Source organism: Sciurus vulgaris (genome assembly GCF_902686455.1).
Source record: "Sciurus vulgaris genome assembly, chromosome: 9".
Lineage (NCBI taxonomy): Eukaryota > Metazoa > Chordata > Mammalia > Rodentia > Sciuridae > Sciurus > Sciurus vulgaris.
Window position 1 is genome coordinate 145,061,428 of NC_136469.1, and position 20,810 is coordinate 145,082,237.

The following is a 20,810-nucleotide window of genomic DNA, read 5'->3' on the forward strand; positions in this document are numbered from 1 at the left end:
GCTAACTTTATAAGAGTTTTATTTTGCTCATGGTTCTGGATGCTGAAGGTCCAGATGGCATGGCCCAGGCTCTGGTGAGGTTTTTAAAACTGTTTTGAGGCATAAATTAGGTGTCTATATGTTTATCACAGATATATCTTGGTTTCGCTGTCTCTCTTAACAGAACATAATTTCCTTATTTGTCCTTTATGATTTCTTCTTGGTTTGAATTAAATCTTTTTTCTGGCAGGGTGGGTACTGGGGATTGAACTCAGGGGCACTTGGCCACTGAGCCTCATTCCCAGGCCTGTTGTGTATTTTATTTAGAGACAGGGTCTCACCAAGTTACTTAGCGCCTCACCGTTGCTGAGGTTGGCTTTAAACTAGCGATCCTCCTGTCTCAGTCTCCTGAGCTCTTGAATTACAGGTATGTGCCACCGTGCCTGACTGAATTAAATCTTGAGATCAATATTAAGATTTCTCTTGAAGCATATTTGCCTTGTATATCCTTTCCTACCCTTTTATTTTTCACCTTTCTGTGGGTTTTTTCCTACATAATATTGAAGTATTGAAATTTAAATATATAAATCCATTTATCTTAATTGGTTAATTAACTTGCATATATTTATTATGATTACTGGTATAAAAGCTCTTTGTATTTTTATGTTACATTTTCAATGTACTGTGCTTAATTTTTTCCTATTCCATTGGCTATATCATGTTTTCTTCTGCTGGTTTGATTTTGCTTCCACATTTATAGAAGCAATCTGGCCACTACTTTCTTTTAATTTCCTTGTCAAGCTTTTGATTAGGAGGTGTTCCTTCCTTCCTTTTCATATTTTCTAGAAGAGTTTTATGCAAGTGGGTTTATTTACTTGGAGGAAATCATCTGTGGGTCATCTAGGCCTGGAATTTTGTTTGCAGGAGTCAACATATTTAATGGATAATGTGACTGCTTGGATGGTCTATTACTTCTTGTATCAATTTTGGTTAATTATGTTTTACAGTAATTTTAAACATTCCACTTAAACTTCCAGATTTATTGGTATCAAATTGTTCATATTATTCTCTTTTTATCATCTTAATGACTATAGGGTCTGTAGTGATATTCCCTTTTCATTCCTGGTACTGATAATTTGTGCCTTCTCTTTTATTTTTTTTTTATTAAAATATTTTTTATTTTTACAGACATATTTTGATTCATTGTACACAAATGGGGTACAACTTTTCATTTCTATGGCTGTGCACAATGTATATTCATACCATTCCTGTAATCATACACATACATAGGGTAATATTGTCTGTTTCATTCTACTGTTTTTCCATTCCCACTCCCTCCCACCCCTTTTTCCTCTGTACCATCCAAAGTTCCTTCACTCTTCTCTTCCCTGCCCCTGCCACCACCCCCTCATTATGTATCATCATCCACTTATCAGAGAAAACATTCAGCCTTTGGGTTTTTGGGCTTGGCCTATTTCACTTAGCATGATATTTTCCAACTTTATCCATTTACCAGCAAATGCCATAATTTTATTCTTCTTTATGGCTGAGTAATATTCCATTGTATATATATACCACAGTTTCTTTAGACCATTCAGTTTCAATTGACCATTCATCAGTTGAAGGGCATCTAGGTTGGTTCCACAATCAAGCTGTTGTGAAATGAGCTGCTATGAACATTGATGTGGCTGCATCACTGTAGTGTGCTGATTTTAAGTCCTTCGGGTATAAACCGAGGAGTGGGATAGCTGGGTCAAATGGTGGGTCCATTCCAAGATTTCTGAAGAATCTCCATACTGCTTTCCAGAGTGGCTGCCCCAATTTGCAACTCCACCAGCAATGTACGAATGTTCCTTTTTCCCCACATCCACGCCAACACTTATTATTGCTTGTGTTCTTGATTATAGTCATTCTAATTGGAGTTAGATGAAATCTTAGGGTGGTTTTAATTTGCATTTCTCTAATTACTAGGGATGATGAGCACTTTTTCCTATATTTGTTGATCACCTGTATCAGGTGAAGTGTCTGTGAAGTGTCTGCCCATTTCCTTAGCCCATTTATCTATTGGGTTCTTTGTATTTTGGGTGTAAAGGTTTTTAAGTTCTTTACAAAGATGAGTACTCTGTCTGAAGTGTGTGTGGAAAAGATTTTCTCCCACTCTGTGGGCTCTCTTTTCACATTATTGATTGTTTCCTGTGCTGAGAAAAAACTTTTTAGTTTAAATTCATCCTATTTATTGATTCTTGCTTTTATTTCTTGTGCTATGGGGTCTTGTTAAGAAAGTCTGGTTCTAAGGCCAACATGATGGAGATTCAGGCCTACTTTTTCTATTTGGTGAAGGGTCTCAGGTCTAATTCCTAGATCCTTGATCCATTTTGAGCTGAGTTTTGAACAGGGTGAGAGATAGGGGTTTAATTTCATTTTACTGCATATGGATTTCCAGTTTTCCCAGCACCATTTGTTGAAGAGGTTATCTTTTCTCCAGTGTAAGTTTTTGGCCCCCTTGTCTAGTAGGAAGTTACTGTAATTATGTGGGTATGTCTCTGTGTCTTCTATCCTGTACCATTGGTCTACCTGTCTATTTTGGTGCCAGTACCATGCCGTTTTTGTTACTATTGCTCTATAGTAGAGTTTAAGGTCTGGTTTTGTGATACCTCCTGCATCACTCTTCCTGCCCAGGATTGCTTTGGCTATCCTGGGTCTTTTGTTCTTCCAGATGAATTTCATGATTGCTCTGTTTCTATGAGAAACGTCATAGGGATTTTAATTGGAATTGCATTAAATCTGTATAGCACCTTTGGAAGTATGGCCATTTTAATTCTGCCTATCCAGGAACATGGGAGATCTTTCCATCTTCTAAGGTCTTCATCAATATCTTTCTTCAATGTTTTGTAGTTTTCATTGTAGAGATCTTTCACCTCTTTGGTTAGATCGATTCCCAAGTATTTTATTTTATTTTATTTTTGTTGAGGCTACTGTGAACGTAGTTGTTTTCCTCATTTCCCTTTCAGATGTTTCATTGCTTGTGTATAAAAATGCTTTAGATTTATGCATGTTGATTTTATAACATGCTATTTTGCTGAATTCATTGATGAGGTCTAGAAGTTTTCTAGAGGAGTTTTTTGGATCCTCTAAATATAGAATCATGTCATCAGCAAATAGTGACAGTTTAAGCTCCTCTTTTCCTATTCGTATCCCTTTAATTTCTTTAGTCTGCCTAATTGCTCTGGCTGATATTTCAAGTACAATGTTGAGTAAAAGTGGTGAAAGAGGACATCCCTGTCTTGTTCCTGTTTTTAAAGGGAATGCTTTCAGTTTTTCTCCATTAAGAATGATGTTGGCCATGGGCTTAGCATAAATAGCCTTTACAATGTTCAGGTATGTTCCTACTATCCCTATTTTTTCTAGTGTTTTGAGCATGAAGGATGTTATATTTTTTCAAATGCTTTTTCTGCATCAATTGAAATAACCATATGATTCTTATCCTTAAGTCTATTGACATGATGGATTATGTTTATTGATATACGGATGTTAAATCATCCTTGCATTCCAGGGATGAACCCCACTTGATCATGGTGCACAATTTTCTTAATATGTTTTTGGATATGGTTTGCCAACATTTTGTTAAGGATCTTTGCATCTATATTCATCAAGGATATTGGTCTAAAATTTTCTTCCCTTGATGTGTGTTTGCCTGGTTTGGGTATGAGGGTGATATTAGCTTCATAGAATGAGTTTGGTAGGGTACCCTCCTTTTCTATTTCCTGGAATACTTTGAGAAGTATTGGAATGAGTTCTTTGAAGGTCTTGTAGAACTCAGCTGAGAATCCATCTGGTCCTGGGCTTTTCTTGGATGGTTTTTAATGGCTTCTTCTATTTCATTGCTTGATATTGATCTGTTTAAATTGTGTATGTGCTCTTGGTTCAGTTTGGGAGGAGCATGTCTCTAGAAATTTGTCGATATCTTCGGTATTTTCTATTTTGTTGGAATATAGATTTTCAAATTTTCAAAGTAGCTTCTCATTATGTTCTGTATCTCAGTGGTGTCCGTCGTAATATTTTCTTTTTCATCATGAATTTTAGTAATTTGAGTTTTCTCTCTCCTTCTCTTTGCTAGTGTGGCTAATGGTTTGTCTATTTACTTTCTCAAAGAACCAACTTTTTGTTTTGTTAATTTTTTGAATACTTTCTTTTGTTTCAATTTCATTGATTTCAGCTCTGATTTTCATTATTTTTTGTCTTCTACTACTTTTGCGGTTATTCTTTTCTTTTTCTAGGGCTTTGAGCTGCAACGTTAGGTCATTTAGTTGTTGACTTTTTTATTTTTTTCTGGAATGCGCTCCATGCAAATGAATTTTCCTCTTAGTACTGCTTTCATAGTGTCCCAGAGATTTTGATATTTTGTATCATCGTTCTGATTGACCTCTAAGAATTTTTTTTATCTCCACCCTGATGTTTTCTGTTATCCATCTTTCATTCAATAGCATATTATATAGTCTCCAGGTGTTGGAGTAATTTCTGTTTTTTATTTTGTCATTGATTTCTACTCTCAGTCCATTATGATCTGATAGAACACAAGGCAGTATCTCTATTTTTTTGCATTTCCTAAGGGCTGCTTTGTGGCATAACATATGGTCTGTTTTCAAGAAGGTTCCATGTGCTGCTGAGAAGAAAGTGAATCCACTTGTTGATGGATGGAATTTTTTTGGGGGGGGGATATTTTATATATGTCTGTTAAGTCTAGGTTATTGATTATGTTATTGAGTTCTATGTTTTCTTTGTTTAGTTTTTGTTTGGAAGATCTATCCAGTGGTGACAGTGGTGTGTTAAAGTCACCCAAAATTATTGTGTTGTGGTCTATTTGGTTACTGGAATTGAGAAGGATTTTTTTTGATGTACATTGATGCACTGTTGTTTGGGGTGTAAATACTTATGATCGTATGTCTTCCTGACTTATGGTTCCCTTTCGCAGTATGAAACATCCTTCTTTATCCCTTCTGACTAACTTTGACTTGAAGTTCACTTTATCTGAAATAAGGATGGAAACCCCCGCTTTTTTACTGAGTTTGTGTGCATGGTAGGTTTTTTCCCATTCTTTCACCTTTAGTCTGTGGAAGTCTTATTCTATGAGATGAGTCTCTTGCAGGCAGCATATTGTTGGGTCTTTCTTTTTAATCCATTCTGCCAGTCTATGTCTTTTGACTGATGAGTTTAGGCCATTAACGATCAGGGTTATTATTGAGATATGATTTGTATTCCCAGTCATTTGGGCTTATTTTTGGTTTTTAACTTGGCTTGGTTTCTCCTTTGAATGGATTTTTCTTTAAGGTAGTTCCTCCCTTTGCCGACCTCCATTGTTGTTTTGCATTTCCTCCTCATGGAATATTTTGTTGATAACATTCTGCAGGCTTTCTATTTGAAAATTCTTTTAACTTTTGTTTATCATGGAAAGATTTTATTTTATCTTCAAATCTGAAGGTAAGTTTTGCTGGGTATAGGATTCTTGGTTGGCAACCATGTTCTTTCAGAACTTGAAATATGTTGTTCCAGGCCCTTCTAGCTTTTAGAGTCTGGGCTGAGAAGTCTACTGATATCCATATTGGTCTCCCCCTATATGTAATCTGTTGCTTTTCTCTCACGGCCTTCAAAATCCTATCTTTATTTTGAATGTTAGGCATTTTCATTATCATGTGCCTTGGTGTGGATCTGTTGTGATTTTGTGCATTTGGTGTTCTGTAAGCCTCTTGTATTTGATTTTCCATTTCATTCTTCAGGTTTGGAAAATTTTCTGATATTATTTCATTGAATAGGTTGTTCATCCCTTTGGTTTGTACCTCTGTGCCTTCCTCAATCCCAATAATTCTTAAATTTGGTCTTTTCATATGTCCCATAGTTCTTGGAGATTCTGTTCATGATTTCTTACTATCTTCTCTGTTTGGGCAACTTTATTTTCAAAATTAAATATTTTGTCTTCATTGTCTGAGGTTCTGTCTTCCAAGTGGTCTACTCTTCTGGTGATGCTTTCTATTGAGTTTTTTATTTGGTTTATTGTTTCCTTCATTTCAAGGATTTCTGTTTTTTGTTGTTTTTTTTTTTTTAGAATCTCTATCTCTTTGTTGAAATGATATTTTGCTTCCTGCAGTTGCTCTTTGAGCTTATTGGTATTATCATTCATTGCCTGCATTTGCTCTCTTATCTCATCCTTTGCTTCATGAATCATCTTAATCATGTATAATCTGAAGTCCTTTTCTGACATTTCTTCTACCATGCTGTCATGGGATTCTATTAATATAGAATCTAGATTTGTTTGGATTGTTTTCTTCCCTTGTTTTTTCATGTTGTACATGTATCTTCCTCTCTAGCAGTGCAGATCTGGGGTATTGCAGATTTCCCCCTATAGGCTTATAGTGGCCCTATAGGTTTCCAAAACCTTTTAAGGGAAGATCAATATTAGCAGTACCCAGTTCAGACACTATGCAATCCTAGACCAAATAGCCCCTATGAGGACAATAACAAATTGTCGTAATAAACAGAGTGAGTTCAAATATTATCTTCAGTAAAACAAACAGGTTTGCAATAAGGTCTGCAGTTTCTCATGGAGGACAAAGAGGATGCAGAGGGATGTAGGATGTGGCTGTTAATGAGATAAGAGAAGAATATACAGAAGTTCTAGATAATAGAAAGGGTGAGAGTGTAATCAAAAGAAATTGGATGTTAGCATGCCAAAAATGGAGAAAGAGACTCTGAGGGAACAGGTAAACAAAAGGAAAAGAGAGCAAGAAAAGTAAAGGAATAAAAACTTAATTTTTTTCAATAAGGAGAAAAAGGAAAATCTACAGTATAACAGTCGTATAGTAATGAAACCTCCGAGAGTTCAGTAGCCTGATGCATGAGAGGTACCTGACAATGAGCTTCTAGTCTCCAGCAGGCATCTCAGGATGGGATTTGCCCCACCTAAAGATGGGAGCTACGGCTTCCATGATTATCCAAGATGGCCTCTCTGGCTTCCAAATGTGTTTGCAAATGGGAGCTGCAGCTCAGGATGTGGGCGTGGTAGGCTGGAGGTCCTGGAGGCAGGGTGCAGTCAGTTGGTCTGGGGGTCCTGGTGATAGGCCTCAGTCAGTCAGTCTGGGGGTCTTGGTGGTTGGGAGCAGTCAGTCAATGTGAGGGCCCTGGAGGCAGGAAGTGATCAGTCAGGCTGAGGCGGTCCTTGAGACGGGGCTCAGTCAATCCAGCCAGGGGTCCTACAGGGCCTGGCTGTTGTCTCAAAATGGCAGCAGCCACATGTAACCAAACCTGCAGGTTCTGTGACAGTGAACTTCCAGGCAACAGCAGGCAGCTGGCACTCCCCTGGTGGTCTGAGGTTGGTCTGCTGGCTGTTGTCGGACATTCAGGAGATGGACCTCTGGGCGGTGGGTGATGGGTAGGTGAAAGGCAGGCAATGGACAGCAAAACACAGGTAAATGACGGATGGTAGGCACCTGACAGTGAGCAATCTGCACTCGAAAAATAGTCGGTATGCTGGCAGACTGCAGGTGATCGCAGTAGACAAATGGGGTAATCAGCAGGGGATCGATAGGCAGCAAAAACTGCCTCACCAAGAAACAGATATCCTCTGAAACCCAAATTATGGAAGCAACAAGGAACACAACCTCCCTCTAGTCTGCCATCTTGGATCAGCCTCTCTCTTTTATTCTTATTCAGCCTTACTACAGATTTATAAATTTTATCAATCTTTTCAAAGAGATAGTATGTCTTTCCTGAATCTCTTTATTATTTTTCTATTTTACTAATTCTTATCTTCATTTTTTCTTTCCTACTTACTTTAGACTTATATGTTGTTCTTTCATTTTCTAACTTTTTGTGATGGATGTTTAGATCATTGATTTTCTGCCTTTCTTCATTTCCTGATAAGAATTTAAGTTCATGATTTTCTTTTTAAGCATGACTTCAGCTGTTTGAATATGGTTTGCCTGCCAGAGGTTCATGTACTGGAAGCTTGGTCTCCAGTGTGGTGGTGTTGAGTTGCTAGAAGCTTTAAGAGGTGGGCCCAGTGGAAGGTTAATAGGTGTAGTGCACCACCCTTGAGGGATTAATAGTGGTCTTGAAAAGTGGGTTATTTCTCAACAGAGCAGTCTGTTGTAAAGCAAGGCCACCACATATGCTTTTTCCCTTCTGTATAGAGCAGGTTCTCTTTCTGCTTCTTTCCTATGTTGTGACGCAGTCACAAGGGCCCTCACAAGGATGCCAGTGCCATACTGTTCGGACCATCTAGTCAGCAGAATCATGAGCCCAATAAACCTCTTTTATTTATAAAGTACCCAGTCTCAGTTATTTTTGTTATAACACAAAACTAAGACAAACCATAACCCATAATTTTGTAATGTCTACTTTTACTATCATTCAGCTAAAAGCATCTTCAAATTCTCTTTATGATTTCTTTCTTGACAAAAGGCTTATTTAGAAGTATGATTGTTAATTTCCAAACATGTGGGAATGTTTTAGCTTTTGTTGTTATTATTAATGATAATGATTTCTAACATAATCTCACTTTTATCAAAGAACATTCTCTAGAATTTTGACCCTTTGAAATGTGTTCAAAATGACTTCATAAACTAACATGAAAATTTTGGTCAATTGAGAAAAATGTGTACTCCGTTATTTTGGGGTACAGAATTCTATGTGTTAATTTGGTCAGGTTTGTTAAATGTTTTGCTCATCTTCTATGTCTTTATTAATTTTCATGGGCTTGTTCTGTTAGCTCTTAGAGAGTTAAATTAAGGACTCCCTTTATGGGAGCTGGGGTTTTGGTCCAGTGGGAGAGCAGTTGCCTAGGCTAGGTGTGAGGCCTTGGGTTCAAACCGGAACACACATACACACTACATTATGATCATGGGTTTGTTTCTCTCTCCTTTTGATTCTGTCAGACTTTTTGCTGTTATTAGGCATATGTAAACCTACAACTACTTTTCCTGCTATAAGCTAAGTAAGGTTTCTTTTGGTTGTAGGTCATGTGATATATTTTTGCCATACTCTCATAGTACTTTTGATTTTTCTGTGCCCTCACATTTAAATTGTGTCTTTTATAAGCATTATATAATGGGATTTCGGTTTTTTTCTCCAGCCTGGCTATCATTTTCTTTTAACTGGAAATTTTGTTTTCTACATTTAATGCAATTATTTGTGCATTTTTGTTTTTATCTGCCATTGAACTGTTTCAATGCGTGCTTCCCATTTAACTGCTATTCTCTCCTCTTTTTTGCCTTCCTTTGGATTAGTCTTTTCCCCTCTATTAGCTTTTAGTTCTGCTGTTTTTTCATGTTAATGATTACAGATTACATCATGAATCATTCACTCATTACAGTCCAATATATATTAGTATTTTTACCACTTCCCCAAGTAATGCTGTTATCAGAACCTTTCAATTCTCTTTACCCTTTTTCAATTCTTGATAATTGTATATTTTAATTGTACATATCTTCAAACTTCATAAGATAACAAAACTATTGTTTTTACAATCAATCGTGTATCATTATGAAATGCTCTTCAACTCTAGTAATGTCCATCTTTAAGTCTTATTTGATATATTCTGTGAAGGCTCTCTCCAGTTAAGTGTTTTCATCATATATCTTTTCCCATCCTTTTACTATCAGTCTTTTTACACACTTATATTTATGATATAGCTTTTATAGGCAATATTTTAAAATTTAATGCAACCTTATGATCTTTGTCTTTTAATTGGTGTATTTTGTCCACTTACAATAATATAATTACAGATGCATTTAGTTATTAATTTCTCCTTTTACTATTGTTTTCAATTTGTCCCCCTTATTATGTGCTCCTTTTTCTATCCCTTTTTACCATTTTTTATATTAAATATTTTTTATTATTTCATTTTCCCTCTATTACTTTGTTTGCATTTTTTCACTAATCAATTAGAAATTATTCTAGAGTTGGGTAGGGTGGCACACATCTTTAATCCCAGTGAATCAGGAACCTGAGGCAGGCAAATTGGAAATTCAACTTAGCAAAGCCCTAAGCAAGTTAATGAGACACTGTCTCAAAATAAAAAATAAAAATGACTGGGAATGTGGCTCAATGGTTAAGCACCTCAGGTTCAATCCCTGGTACCAAAAGAAGTTTATCCTAGAGATTACTACAAGCATCTTTCACTGACAAAGATTTAATTTGAAGTTGTGCTTTTGCTACTTCTAATATCATGTGACACTTCCCTCCATTTGTCTACCACTCCTTCCTGTTGTACCATTGTGATATACTCTGATTTCATACATGCTTTGAACTACACAAGACATTATGACATATTTCATGAAATGTATATTCATCTTAACTTTTCCATATTCTATCACTGTTTGTTCTTTACTGTATCTCCGTGCAATGGAATTATTTTTTCCTGACTTTAACATTTCTCTTAGTGTAAATGACAGAGTATCTCAGTTTTTGCTTAACTTAAAAATGGTTTTATCTTTATTTTTGAAGAGTATTTTTGCTATAGAGAGAATTCTAACTTGGTAGTTATTCTTTCTATTTTCCATTATTTCTGTTAAGAAGTCACTGTCGCTTGCATTATTGTTTCTTTGAAGGGAATCAATTTTTTCTAACTGTTTTTGTGATTTTTTCTTTGGTTTTCTGTAATGTTATATTATGCATACATGTGTACTTTGTGTCTTGCGGTGTTTCTTTTGCATATGGTCTAATGTCTTTCATCACTTTGGAAACTTCTGACATTTTCTCTTTAAAATTTGTTTCCACTCCATTCTTTCTCCTCTCTTTTTGGAACCAAGACTAAACCTATTTTAGAACTTTCACCATGTTCCATGTGTCTCTTATCTATGCTCTTCTCTTTTTTTCTATTTCATCTACATGCCTCGTTCAGGATATTTCGTCTATCTTCCATTCACTGATCTTTTCTGCAGGTGTTTTAGTCAGCTTTTTTGCTACTGTAACCAAAAGACCTGACAAGAACTATTTTAAGGAGGAAAAGTTCATTTGTTGGCTCATAGTTTCAGAGATCTCAGTCCATAGACTGTTTTGTACTATTTTGTGTGCATATAATTTTGGCTGATAGGAATGGTATTGTCTTATAGATGTCAATTCTCTCATTTCATTTTTTTTAACTGATACTTTGCTTTTTAGACAGTCACATTGCCAATGTCTATCTTGCCCATTTCTTCCACCTGTTGCAAACCACCCCCCCACCCTGTGGTATGCCTCCACTCCCTTTTACCTGTCCATTCTGGTGAGGGACATGCAGGCTGCTTCCAACATCTGCCACCACAAAAACACACGGTTGATATCCTCATACATGGCCCTATGAACGTGTCTTCTGGGAACGTTGCCAACATTTGTAAGCCCAAGCAGCGGTGACCTGGGGCCACGGTTATGTACCTGCTTCCTCGTGGTGCTGGGCTTGGACCCCACACACCCCTATGCATGTGCATAAAGCTCCTCTTTCCAGCACAGGCCAGTCACTTCCTGGCATTACTCAGCTCCACCATGCTTCATCACAAGCTGTCGGAAGGATGGGTCAGGTAAAGTCTACACACAGGCAGTTTAAGGAAATAAGTCACCCAAGGGTTTGAGAGGCAGCTGGCCTACACATGGTTTCCCCAAAGCAGCTCACACAAGAGAGCAGTTGGCAGGCCCGTGTCTGTGCTGAGTGTCTGGTCTGAGTGGCACTCAGCTTAGGGAGGGCTCCATGCTCTAGTTCCTCTCAGGGCCAGCCTAGGGTCTCTGGAGACTTCCATCCTTGCAGGTAAGGCAATTTGCTTTGTTGTAAGTCAGACTTGGAAACAGGACAACAATGATGTTCACACCCATCCCTGAGGCAGTGGACAGGATGTAAAGAAGACTTTTATAAACCAATCACTTCCTCTTACAGAGAGACAGAAGAGATAGAATAGCCACTTTGGGGTCAGGGTACCCTGTGGTCACCAAGAGGGGCCATTCGGTGCCACAGAAGTTTTACCTGCTCCTTCATGTTTGTATCCTACATCATCTGGAAAGCCAACAAGCAAAGGATTCTCACTTTGGCCATCATGGAGTGAAAAAGACAGGCTTACCTTCTCACCCTTAACACCTAGAAACAGATGAAACAATGGTTTTCAGATATTGTACCACAGGCATCTCAGGACTGTGATCCCTAAGAGCAGGGAAACCAGGTGACCCCAATCTTCCTACCTGGTGAAGTTTCTGAACTGAAGCAGAGTAGGGAAATCCAAACATCCCTTTGATCTCTCTAAACTGTGGATTTACATGAGAATCCAAGGACACTAAACTTGTGGGCTCATCTTCTGTGCTCCAGACAATAGGAGATGCATGGAGAGGACTCTGCAGCTGGGTCCTCTCAGTCTTTGGCTAAGTCCTGATCTTAAAATATGTGAGAGGAAACCACACTAAGTCAGGGAAAGAACCTCTGGGAAGTAGTAACCAAATAATTGCCAAGTTTACACAGTGCCAGAAATAACTCATTTCCCATCAACTGGGGAGAAAAGACTTCATTCCAGAGATGAATAGTCTCCATCAGTAGTGGACAAATTAACCTTAGACCAAAGGCTACTCTGGGCCCATCCAACAAAACTTAAAAACAGTACTTTAATGATTACACTGTTCCCAAGTAATTTAAATTCATGCCAGAACAAAGTCCAAAGCTATTTTAAGGAATACAATAAGATCTAGCATCGAACAATGTAAAAGTCACAATATCTGGCATTAATAAAAAAAATTGCCAAGTATCTAAAGGAGGAAAGATATGATGTAGAACCAGGAGAAAAAAAATTAATCAACAGAAATAGACCTAGACATTACAGAGATGTTATGATTAGCAGATAAGAACATTAAAATAGTTATTATAACTGTACAACTATTTCCCAAAATAATTGCCATTTCTCCACATTCTCTCCAACAATTGGAATTATCAGGCCATTTTTTTTTTTTTAATTTGCCAGTCTGGTGTGTAGTTAGTAGTATTTTTTTCTTATAAAAATATAGTCTCAGTCAGGCGTGGTGGCACACACCTGTAATCTCAGCAGCTAGTGAGGCTGAGGCAGGAAGATGGTGAGTTCAAAGCCAGGCTCAGCAAAATCAGGGTGCAAAGCAATTCAGCAAGACCCTATCTCTAAATAAAATACAAAATAGGGCTGGGATGTGGCTCAGTGGTCAAGTGTACCTGAGTTCAATCCCCAGTACCAAAAATAAATAAATACATAAATTATACATCAAATCTCACATTTCATTTACTTTTCTGTTGGTGTCATACCAAGAGCATGTGCCCTGGGGAGTGACCAGGTACCAGGAAATAGACCAACTGAAGGCCTCTGAGACAATGTGGTGAGTCAAGGCCTAGTTGACAGTCCTGGTCTTTCTGGCTAATGTTGGCAGTTGGCTTCACACTCTTCAGTGGACCTAAACAGGTCCTGTTAATACTTAAGTTTTTCAACAGTATTATAAATGGTATAAACCCTGCTAAGTCTTGAGTATGTTTCTTATTGTAGTGTTGGAGTTTGTTTGCTAATATCCTGTTCAGAATTATTACATCGATTAATATTCACAGGAGGTATCAGTTTGTAATTTCCTTTATACTTATACTCTCTTTACCCTGTTTATATATAACTGTTATACTTGATTAATAAAAGAAAATTGGAAATTTTTCTTCATTTTCTAGGCTCAGAAACAATTTATACTGTATAGAGACTATCTGGTTTCTAAAGGTTTGATAGAATTCCCTATGAAAACATTTGGGCTGTGTTTTTTATAGAGTAGCTCCTTAAATATTTTCTCTACTTCTTTTTTTTTTTTTTTTTTTTGATTCATTGTACACAAACAGGGTACAACTTTCATTTCTCTGGTTGTACATGAAATTAGAGTCACACTGTTTGTGTAATCATACATGTACATAGGGTAATGATGTTTGTCTCATTCTATTATCTTTCCTTCCCCCCAGCCCCTCCTCACCCCTCATTTTCCTCTATACAATCCATCCTCCCTCCATTCTTACCTCCCCCCACCCCCATTATGTACCATCATCCACTTATCAAAGAGGTCATTTGTCCTTTGGCTTTTTGGGATTGGCTTATTTCACTTAGCATGATATTCTCCAGCTCCTTCCATTTACCAGCAAATGCCATAATTTTATTCTTCTTTATGGCTGAATAATATTCCATTGTGTATATATACCATAGTTTCTTTATCCATTCATCTATTGAAAGCCATTTAGGTTGGTTCCACAATCTAGCTATTGTGACTTGAGCTGCTATAAACATTGATGTGACTGCATCACTCTAGTATGCTGATTTTAAGTTCTTTGGGTATAGGCCAGGGAGTGGGATAACTGGGTCAAATGGTGGTTCCATTCCAAGTTTTCTAAGGAATCTCCATACTACTTTCCAGAGTGGCTGCACCAGTTTGCAACCCCACCAGCGTGTACCTTTTCCCCCACATCCTCGCCAACACCTATTGTTGCTTGTACTCTTGATAATAGACATTCTAATTGGGGTGAGATGAAATCTTATGGTAGTTTTGATTTGCATTTCTCTTATTACTAGAGATGTTGAACATTTTTTCAAGTATCTGTTGATTGCTTGTAGATCTTCTTCTGTGAAGTGTCTGCTCATTTCCTTAGCCCATTTATTGATTGGGTTATTTGTATTCTTGGTATACAGGTTTTTAAATTCTGAGGATTAGTGCTCTATCTGAAGTGTGTGTGGCAAAGATTTTCTCCCACTCTGTAGGCTCTCTCTTTACATTATTGATTGTTTCCTTTGCTGAGAAAAAGTTTTTTTGTTTGAATCTATCCCATTTATTGATTCCTTCTCTTATTTCTTATGCTTTGGGAGTCATGTGAAGGCAATCTGGTCCTAAGCTGACATGATGAAGATTTTGACCTACTTTTTCTTCTATTAGGTACAGGGTCTCTAGTCTAATTCTGAGGTCCTTGATCCTTTTTAGTTGAGTTTTGTGCAGGGTGAGAGATAGGGATTTAGTTTCATCTTGCTGCATATGGGTTTCCAGTTTTCCCAGCACCATTTGTTGAAGAGGCTGTCTTTTCTCCATTGTAAGTTTTTGGCACCTTGGTCTAGTATGAGATAACCGATTTATGTGGGTTTGTCTCTGTGTCCTCTACTCTGTACCATTGGTCTACCTATTTTGGTGCCAATACCATGCCGTTTTTGTTACTATTGCTCTGTGATTCAGTTAAAGGTCTATTTCTTTATAGACATTGGTATGTTTAACTTTCATCTATACCGAGGTCAATTTTTATAGCTATATTTTCTTAAGATATTGTCCATCTAATCTAGGTTTCAATTTTACTTATAAAAAATCATACAAAATAACTTTTAGGGTTTTTCCTTCCTTCATGTCAGTAATTAACATCCTTTGTTGTTTCTTATTTTATCATTTGAACTTTCTTCCTTTTTTGATAAAATTAGCTAATGGATTGTCTATTTTATAAGAACCAGGATTTCATTTATTTTTAAATTTCATCTATCTTTCTGTTCTCTATGTCACCAATTTCTGCTCCTAGCTTTATTTTAGCTTTATACTTTCCTTCCTTTCACATTCTTTTGATTTGTTTACTTGTTATTTTTTTTCCTTTTTGAATTGAAAATTAGATTTATTTACTTTTATTCTTTCATTTTTATTAACATAGGAATTTTAGGCTACAAAATTTCCCCACTGCTTTCTGTGTAATTGGTTTGTTCTAATATAAAGTGTTCTCTTGGAAACAATGTAATTTCAGTTTACATTTCCATTCACACAAATGATGGTTGATAGATGTTTTCTGTTTTGGGGAGGTTTGTTTTTTGTTTTGGGGGTTGTTTTGGTTTGGCTTATTTCTAGCTGTAAGGGTTCATTTAGTTTTTATTTTCTGGTTTTATTGCACTGTAATCAGAAAGTGTTATTTTAATATTTCTACTTTTTGCAGTTTTCTTCCTGTTTAATATATGACCACTTGTACCTGAGTGGAATGTTCATCCTCTGTGGTCAGCGTGCTGTTTGATACATGATGTTCACTTCCTTGTTGTTTGCCAGTCTGCCAATCTGACTCTGGAACACAGACTTCGGGCGATTTTACTGCTGCATCCTTAGACTATGGTCCTCCTGTCCTACCTGTCGCACTGGGGAGGGTCACAGTTATGTCTGGCAGGGGGTACCCTGCTCCAACTCCTTGCTCCCTTTCTGTGCTCTCACCAGGTTCCTTTGAACTCAGGCATTGTCTGCTTTCATGGTAAGTACCCCTGTGGGGGAGCCATGAAAGATGTTCTTAGTTTTTTGTTTGTTTTTGGTGCTGGGGATTTCTAAGCACGTTTGCCAGCAGAGTGGGAGCAGATTTAAAGCATGCATGGTATTTTTAAATAAAGGCAGGGTGTGTGGGTAGGAGTGTCATGTAGGAGCTGACATGCATGTTCTGAGCATGGGTGCATTTCGGCTTCTTTCTTCTTATCTACATTCAGTGCTTATCAATACCAAATTTTAAGAGTGAGAGAGACAAGTGGGCAAAATAGCATGCCACAGCTAGAAAAGGGGGAAGTGCATAGGCATGGGTACTCAGAAATCAGGTAAGGAGTACCTGTCATGCCCTGGACATCAGTGAACATAGTACAGGAGGTAGCTCCATGGCCCGTCCCCTTCAGAAACACAGAAATCAAGCAGAAACTGCCAGAACAAAGTTTGTCAGTGCTCTAGAGAACAGGCAAAATCTTCCGCAGCCAGGCCAAAGTGAGCCGAGGGAAGGGAGCCCGAGAGTGTGAGGAGAGCTGCGCGGCGTCCACTTGCCCACCTCCACCTGCCTGGTGTCAGCTGCGCGGGCACTCCCACACAGGACTGAGTCCTGCTTCTGGGGGAGCAGAACTTGCCTTGGTCACAAAGAGGCATGCGTGTCCCTTCTCACTTGTCCAGGTTGCCTGCAGGTCCGAGGCAGATGCTTGTCATCGTTTGACCTAACTCATACCCATCTGGCACAGAAGAGTGTGGGCGAAGCTCAGAAACATCACGATCCCCAGCCACCTGTAGGCACCCAGCAAAAAATTATAGTCGAAGCACACAATAGAATACTGAAAACTCAGGAGGAAAAGCCAGGAAGGGAGGTTCCTTGAGAAATTAGGCTACACTAAAGCATCTGCGTATACTGGAAAAGCTAAAAGCCTCAGTCATGCCCAAGACAACTCACATGCTTGGAAAAGACCTTTCCCCTTAGGTTGATCTTGAGGCTTGGTGCAAGCAGGAAGTGAAGGCTAAGGCAGTGTTGGGAACCCTCTGGCTATGCAGCAAAGTGGGGCCCAGCACAGAGCCAGTCACGAACACTGGGAGAGGTTTCGTCTCTGTCTCTGTCTCTGTCTCTCTTCTCCTTTTGGCGCCTAAATCTGTGCTCAGTTCATTATGGAAGCCTGAAGTCAATGCTGAGGATGTTTGCAAGAGCAGCAGAGATGGCTGCCTATCCTTGGAGGATGCTCACACAGGGAGGAGTGACCCTTGGTGGCATTTGCAGTACCCTCAATTTCTCAGCTGTCTCGGCTTTAATCTTTGGAGCTTGCTATAGTTCATGTGTCGGTCAGAGATAGAGTTGATTGTAATTCTGTCTGAATGTGTTAACCCCAGGCAGGGCTCACCCTGCTGTCTGTGGGAGACTAGTGCAGAGGCTGCTCATCCAATCCTACAAGGGCCAGACTCCAGCAGCCACAGTCACAGCCCAGGTCCAGGTCCCCGCTTCCTTCTCTGTGCACAGTGCTGACTACGCCTGACAGTGCACTGTCTTTCCTTACAGGAAGGACATTCCCATGGAGCACGTGACACATGCAGACAGAGAGCAAACCAAGAAGGTGGTGTACTCCGTGGTCTATGGAGCAGGTGGGGTTTACATCTTGAAGTGACTGGATGACTGTGTGCCTGTGTTTAAGTGCAGTCATGTCTCAGAGAAACCACTCTGTGAGTCCCTGTGTGCTATTTACACAAACAGTGGTGACATTGGTATCACCAGGCACTAGTCAGACCACTTCACACTGCTGAATCACAGTGTTACTGCCAACACTCTCAGGGGGACAGCAGGTACAGAGAGGAACTGTGGCCCAGCCCACCCCACATCACACTGCTGCACCAGGCATCACTTTCCATGCTTGGGATCCCCTACACGCAAACACCAAGGCTTTAGAGTGGAGCCACCTCAAAATGGGGTCTGGTTTGTCTTGTTTGCACTTCTCAGCACACATTGATCTGCCCCACAACAGAACTCATCCTGCTGGACCAGCAGCCAAAGACAGCCCCCAACAGAGGGCAGGGCCAGGCCTCAGGTCAGGAGTTGGGGCCAGCCTCAGGGGTAGCAAGTAGGAGGGAGAGGGCCTAGAGGCCAGAGACCTGGGCAGCTCCACTGTTGTCTGCAAGCCGCCCCAGGACCCAGGCAGAACAGTCCTTTGCTCCCTCCCACTTTCCTCTTCTTGTCTCCCACTCCGTGATGTGAGTGTGTCCAGAATCCTCCTCCCTCCTCAGCACTCTCTTACTTGCCCTCTGCTCTGCAGACACCTGCCTCACAGGAGACAGATCTCCACTGACTCCCCTTCTCAATCTCCCCTGCCACTGTTATTCGTTGCTCATTTCTGGGTAACTTGAACAACACCCATTCATCACCTCACAGTGTTGGTGGATCTAGGGTCTAGATCCCCTGTAAGCTGCAGTCAGGGTGCTGGCTGGGAGTGTGGTTTCATCTAAGGTTCCACTGAAGAGGTTCCACTGGATTTAGTTTGTTTCCTGCTAGCCCATGGCCTCCAGCACAGGCAGAGCCTGCACTGTGGCACTGAGATTCCAGCTCTGTGCCTTGTCATCTGCTCAGGGTCTCAGGTCTAACTCAACATGAGCCCAGAGGACAGAAGCCTCATGAGCTTTCCTCTTAGCCTGGCACAGAGAAGGTACATAATGCTCACTGAGCACATGAGAATATTCTGATTGTGTGCAGTGTCTGAAAAACATACCAGGAGTGAGCTCAGTGGAGACAGTGGGAGGCAGGGACTCTCCTCGGTTGCCAGGCCTGTGTTCTTTTCAGCCTCCTCTGCTGTGCCCTGAAGATTCCTGGGTCTCCGTTGTAGAGGAAGGCAGCATTCTGCCTTGTGTCCTTGCTGCAGACATGCCATGAACTCCAGTTCGGCAGGCCCAGTGCCGCCCCAACACCCTGCTCAGCCCAAGTCTTGACTCTGTCACCACCTGACCGTATGGCCTTGTCCAAGAGGCCAGCACTGCTCTTCTCCCCAGCAAATGTTCTTGTAGGATTGCTGAGGTGGCACCTGGCTCAGCTAGCCCACACCTCTTATCTTCTGCTACCCATCTGGGTCCTGCTTCAATGCTGTCCTATTTCCATAAATGCCCCACGCAAGGCTGGACCCTCCCACTCGGTCAGGAGAAAGGGAGGCAGGATGTGCATGTGTGTGCCCACCGTGGGTAATACAGAGCTCCAAGAGGACAACTGGGTCCCACAGTAGTCCCCCCCAGTGGAGGTGGCTTCGCGGCTATCCACTGAGATTCTGGAGCCTTCACTTTACTTTTCCTGAAGAGGAAAAGAGTCACATTGTGCAAATAAGCCATGAGTCACTGGCTGTGACGCTGGCGAAGAGGGTAATTTGGCTGCTTTGAGCCCTGATGCTGGCAGGGGGTCCCACCCTAAGCCTCCATCTCACAGCCTCCATTGCTCCCACCTGCCTGACAGCTGGAATTACCACGTACGTGTTGCTCACTACAGGCTGTGTCTCTGTTCCCCTTTTCAAAACCTGAACCTTGTCAGATGATCTGGGACCAAGAACCCAACTGAACTCACCAGGTTCCTGGGCTGCTGGGAGCCTTTGGAAAATTCAGTGGAGAGGCTTTGGCCCAGATAAGCGGCCATGTCTTTTCACAGAAATGCAACGCTGAGAGGCCAGAAGGTGCTCTGGGAACACTGGATCCTGGCAGCTGCACTCTTCTGTGCGTTCTTGAGGCCAGTGATGGAGACAGCAAAAGAAGCTGCAGGATTATGAAAGAAGTAGAGAAGCAGCTGGAGAAGGATATGGGTGCCTGTGCTCTGCCCCCTACTGGTGCTGGCATGCCACAAACACACACACACACACACACACCCCACCGCCACCTGACTCCTCCTGTGTTATCTGGGGCCTTGGCCCAGGGCTGGCTCACAGGCCCCCAGTCCTCCTGTAGTCGCCTGAATTCAGCAACCTACTGGGCACCTCCTTACTCACTGGGCCTGCTACAATCACCTCTGAGGCCCAGTAGGAACCACGCTTTTGCAGAAAAATGCCCACAAACCCCCAGATTTTATAACTAACTTTAGAGTAGGCCAGTCTTCTCAGCGCTTCCTTGGAGTGCTCCACTTCCAGTTACCATGCCATCAGCAAGCACTTACTGGATGCATGCTGTGGGATGGGCCCACAAGAGAGTTGTGGACCAGAACTCAGGCCTACTTCCAAGGGGCACATGTCTTCCAGAAAGACGTAGAAACAGGGCTGAGCCCAACACAGTCCTTGGTACACGGGGAACCCCAAGGAGTGCCCCTCGGTCTGGAGCATGAGAGCCTGGGAGGCTGTCCAGAGCAGCAACACCCAGGTACAGGGGAAGGTTGGTCCAGGTGGACTAGCCAGTGTTCCTGGGGGCCACTGTGGGTCAGGCACTCTTCAATCCCAGTGACAGAAACAAGTGAGAGAGTGAGCCATATGTGTGGGGCAGCACCTAAGGGAAAGGAGTGGAGATGTGTTCCTGCAGATGAATCTGCGACGTGTGCATGTAGGATGTGATCAGCCACATTGCTCAGATAGTACTTTAGGGATGGGAAATGCTTAGTG

General features: G+C 40.7%; 1 protein-coding gene and 1 pseudogene across 2 annotated transcripts in view; one reads left to right on the top strand and one right to left on the bottom strand.

Moving 5' to 3' along the window:
• Positions 1–15,591, bottom strand: part of LOC306670049 (small nuclear ribonucleoprotein-associated protein N-like) — a 132,272-nt pseudogene extending 116,681 nt beyond the window's left edge. The window contains exon 1 of the transcript XR_013766769.1: positions 15,574–15,591. The product of XR_013766769.1 is annotated as a small nuclear ribonucleoprotein-associated protein N-like (transcript). The remainder of the gene's footprint in view (positions 1–15,573) is intronic.
• Positions 1–20,810, top strand: part of POLN (DNA polymerase nu) — a 178,855-nt gene that overhangs the window by 143,079 nt on the left and 14,966 nt on the right. The window contains exon 18 of the mRNA XM_079154398.1: positions 17,762–17,844. Within this exon, the coding sequence (XP_079010524.1) occupies positions 17,762–17,844 (83 nt within the window). The remainder of the gene's footprint in view (positions 1–17,761; positions 17,845–20,810) is intronic.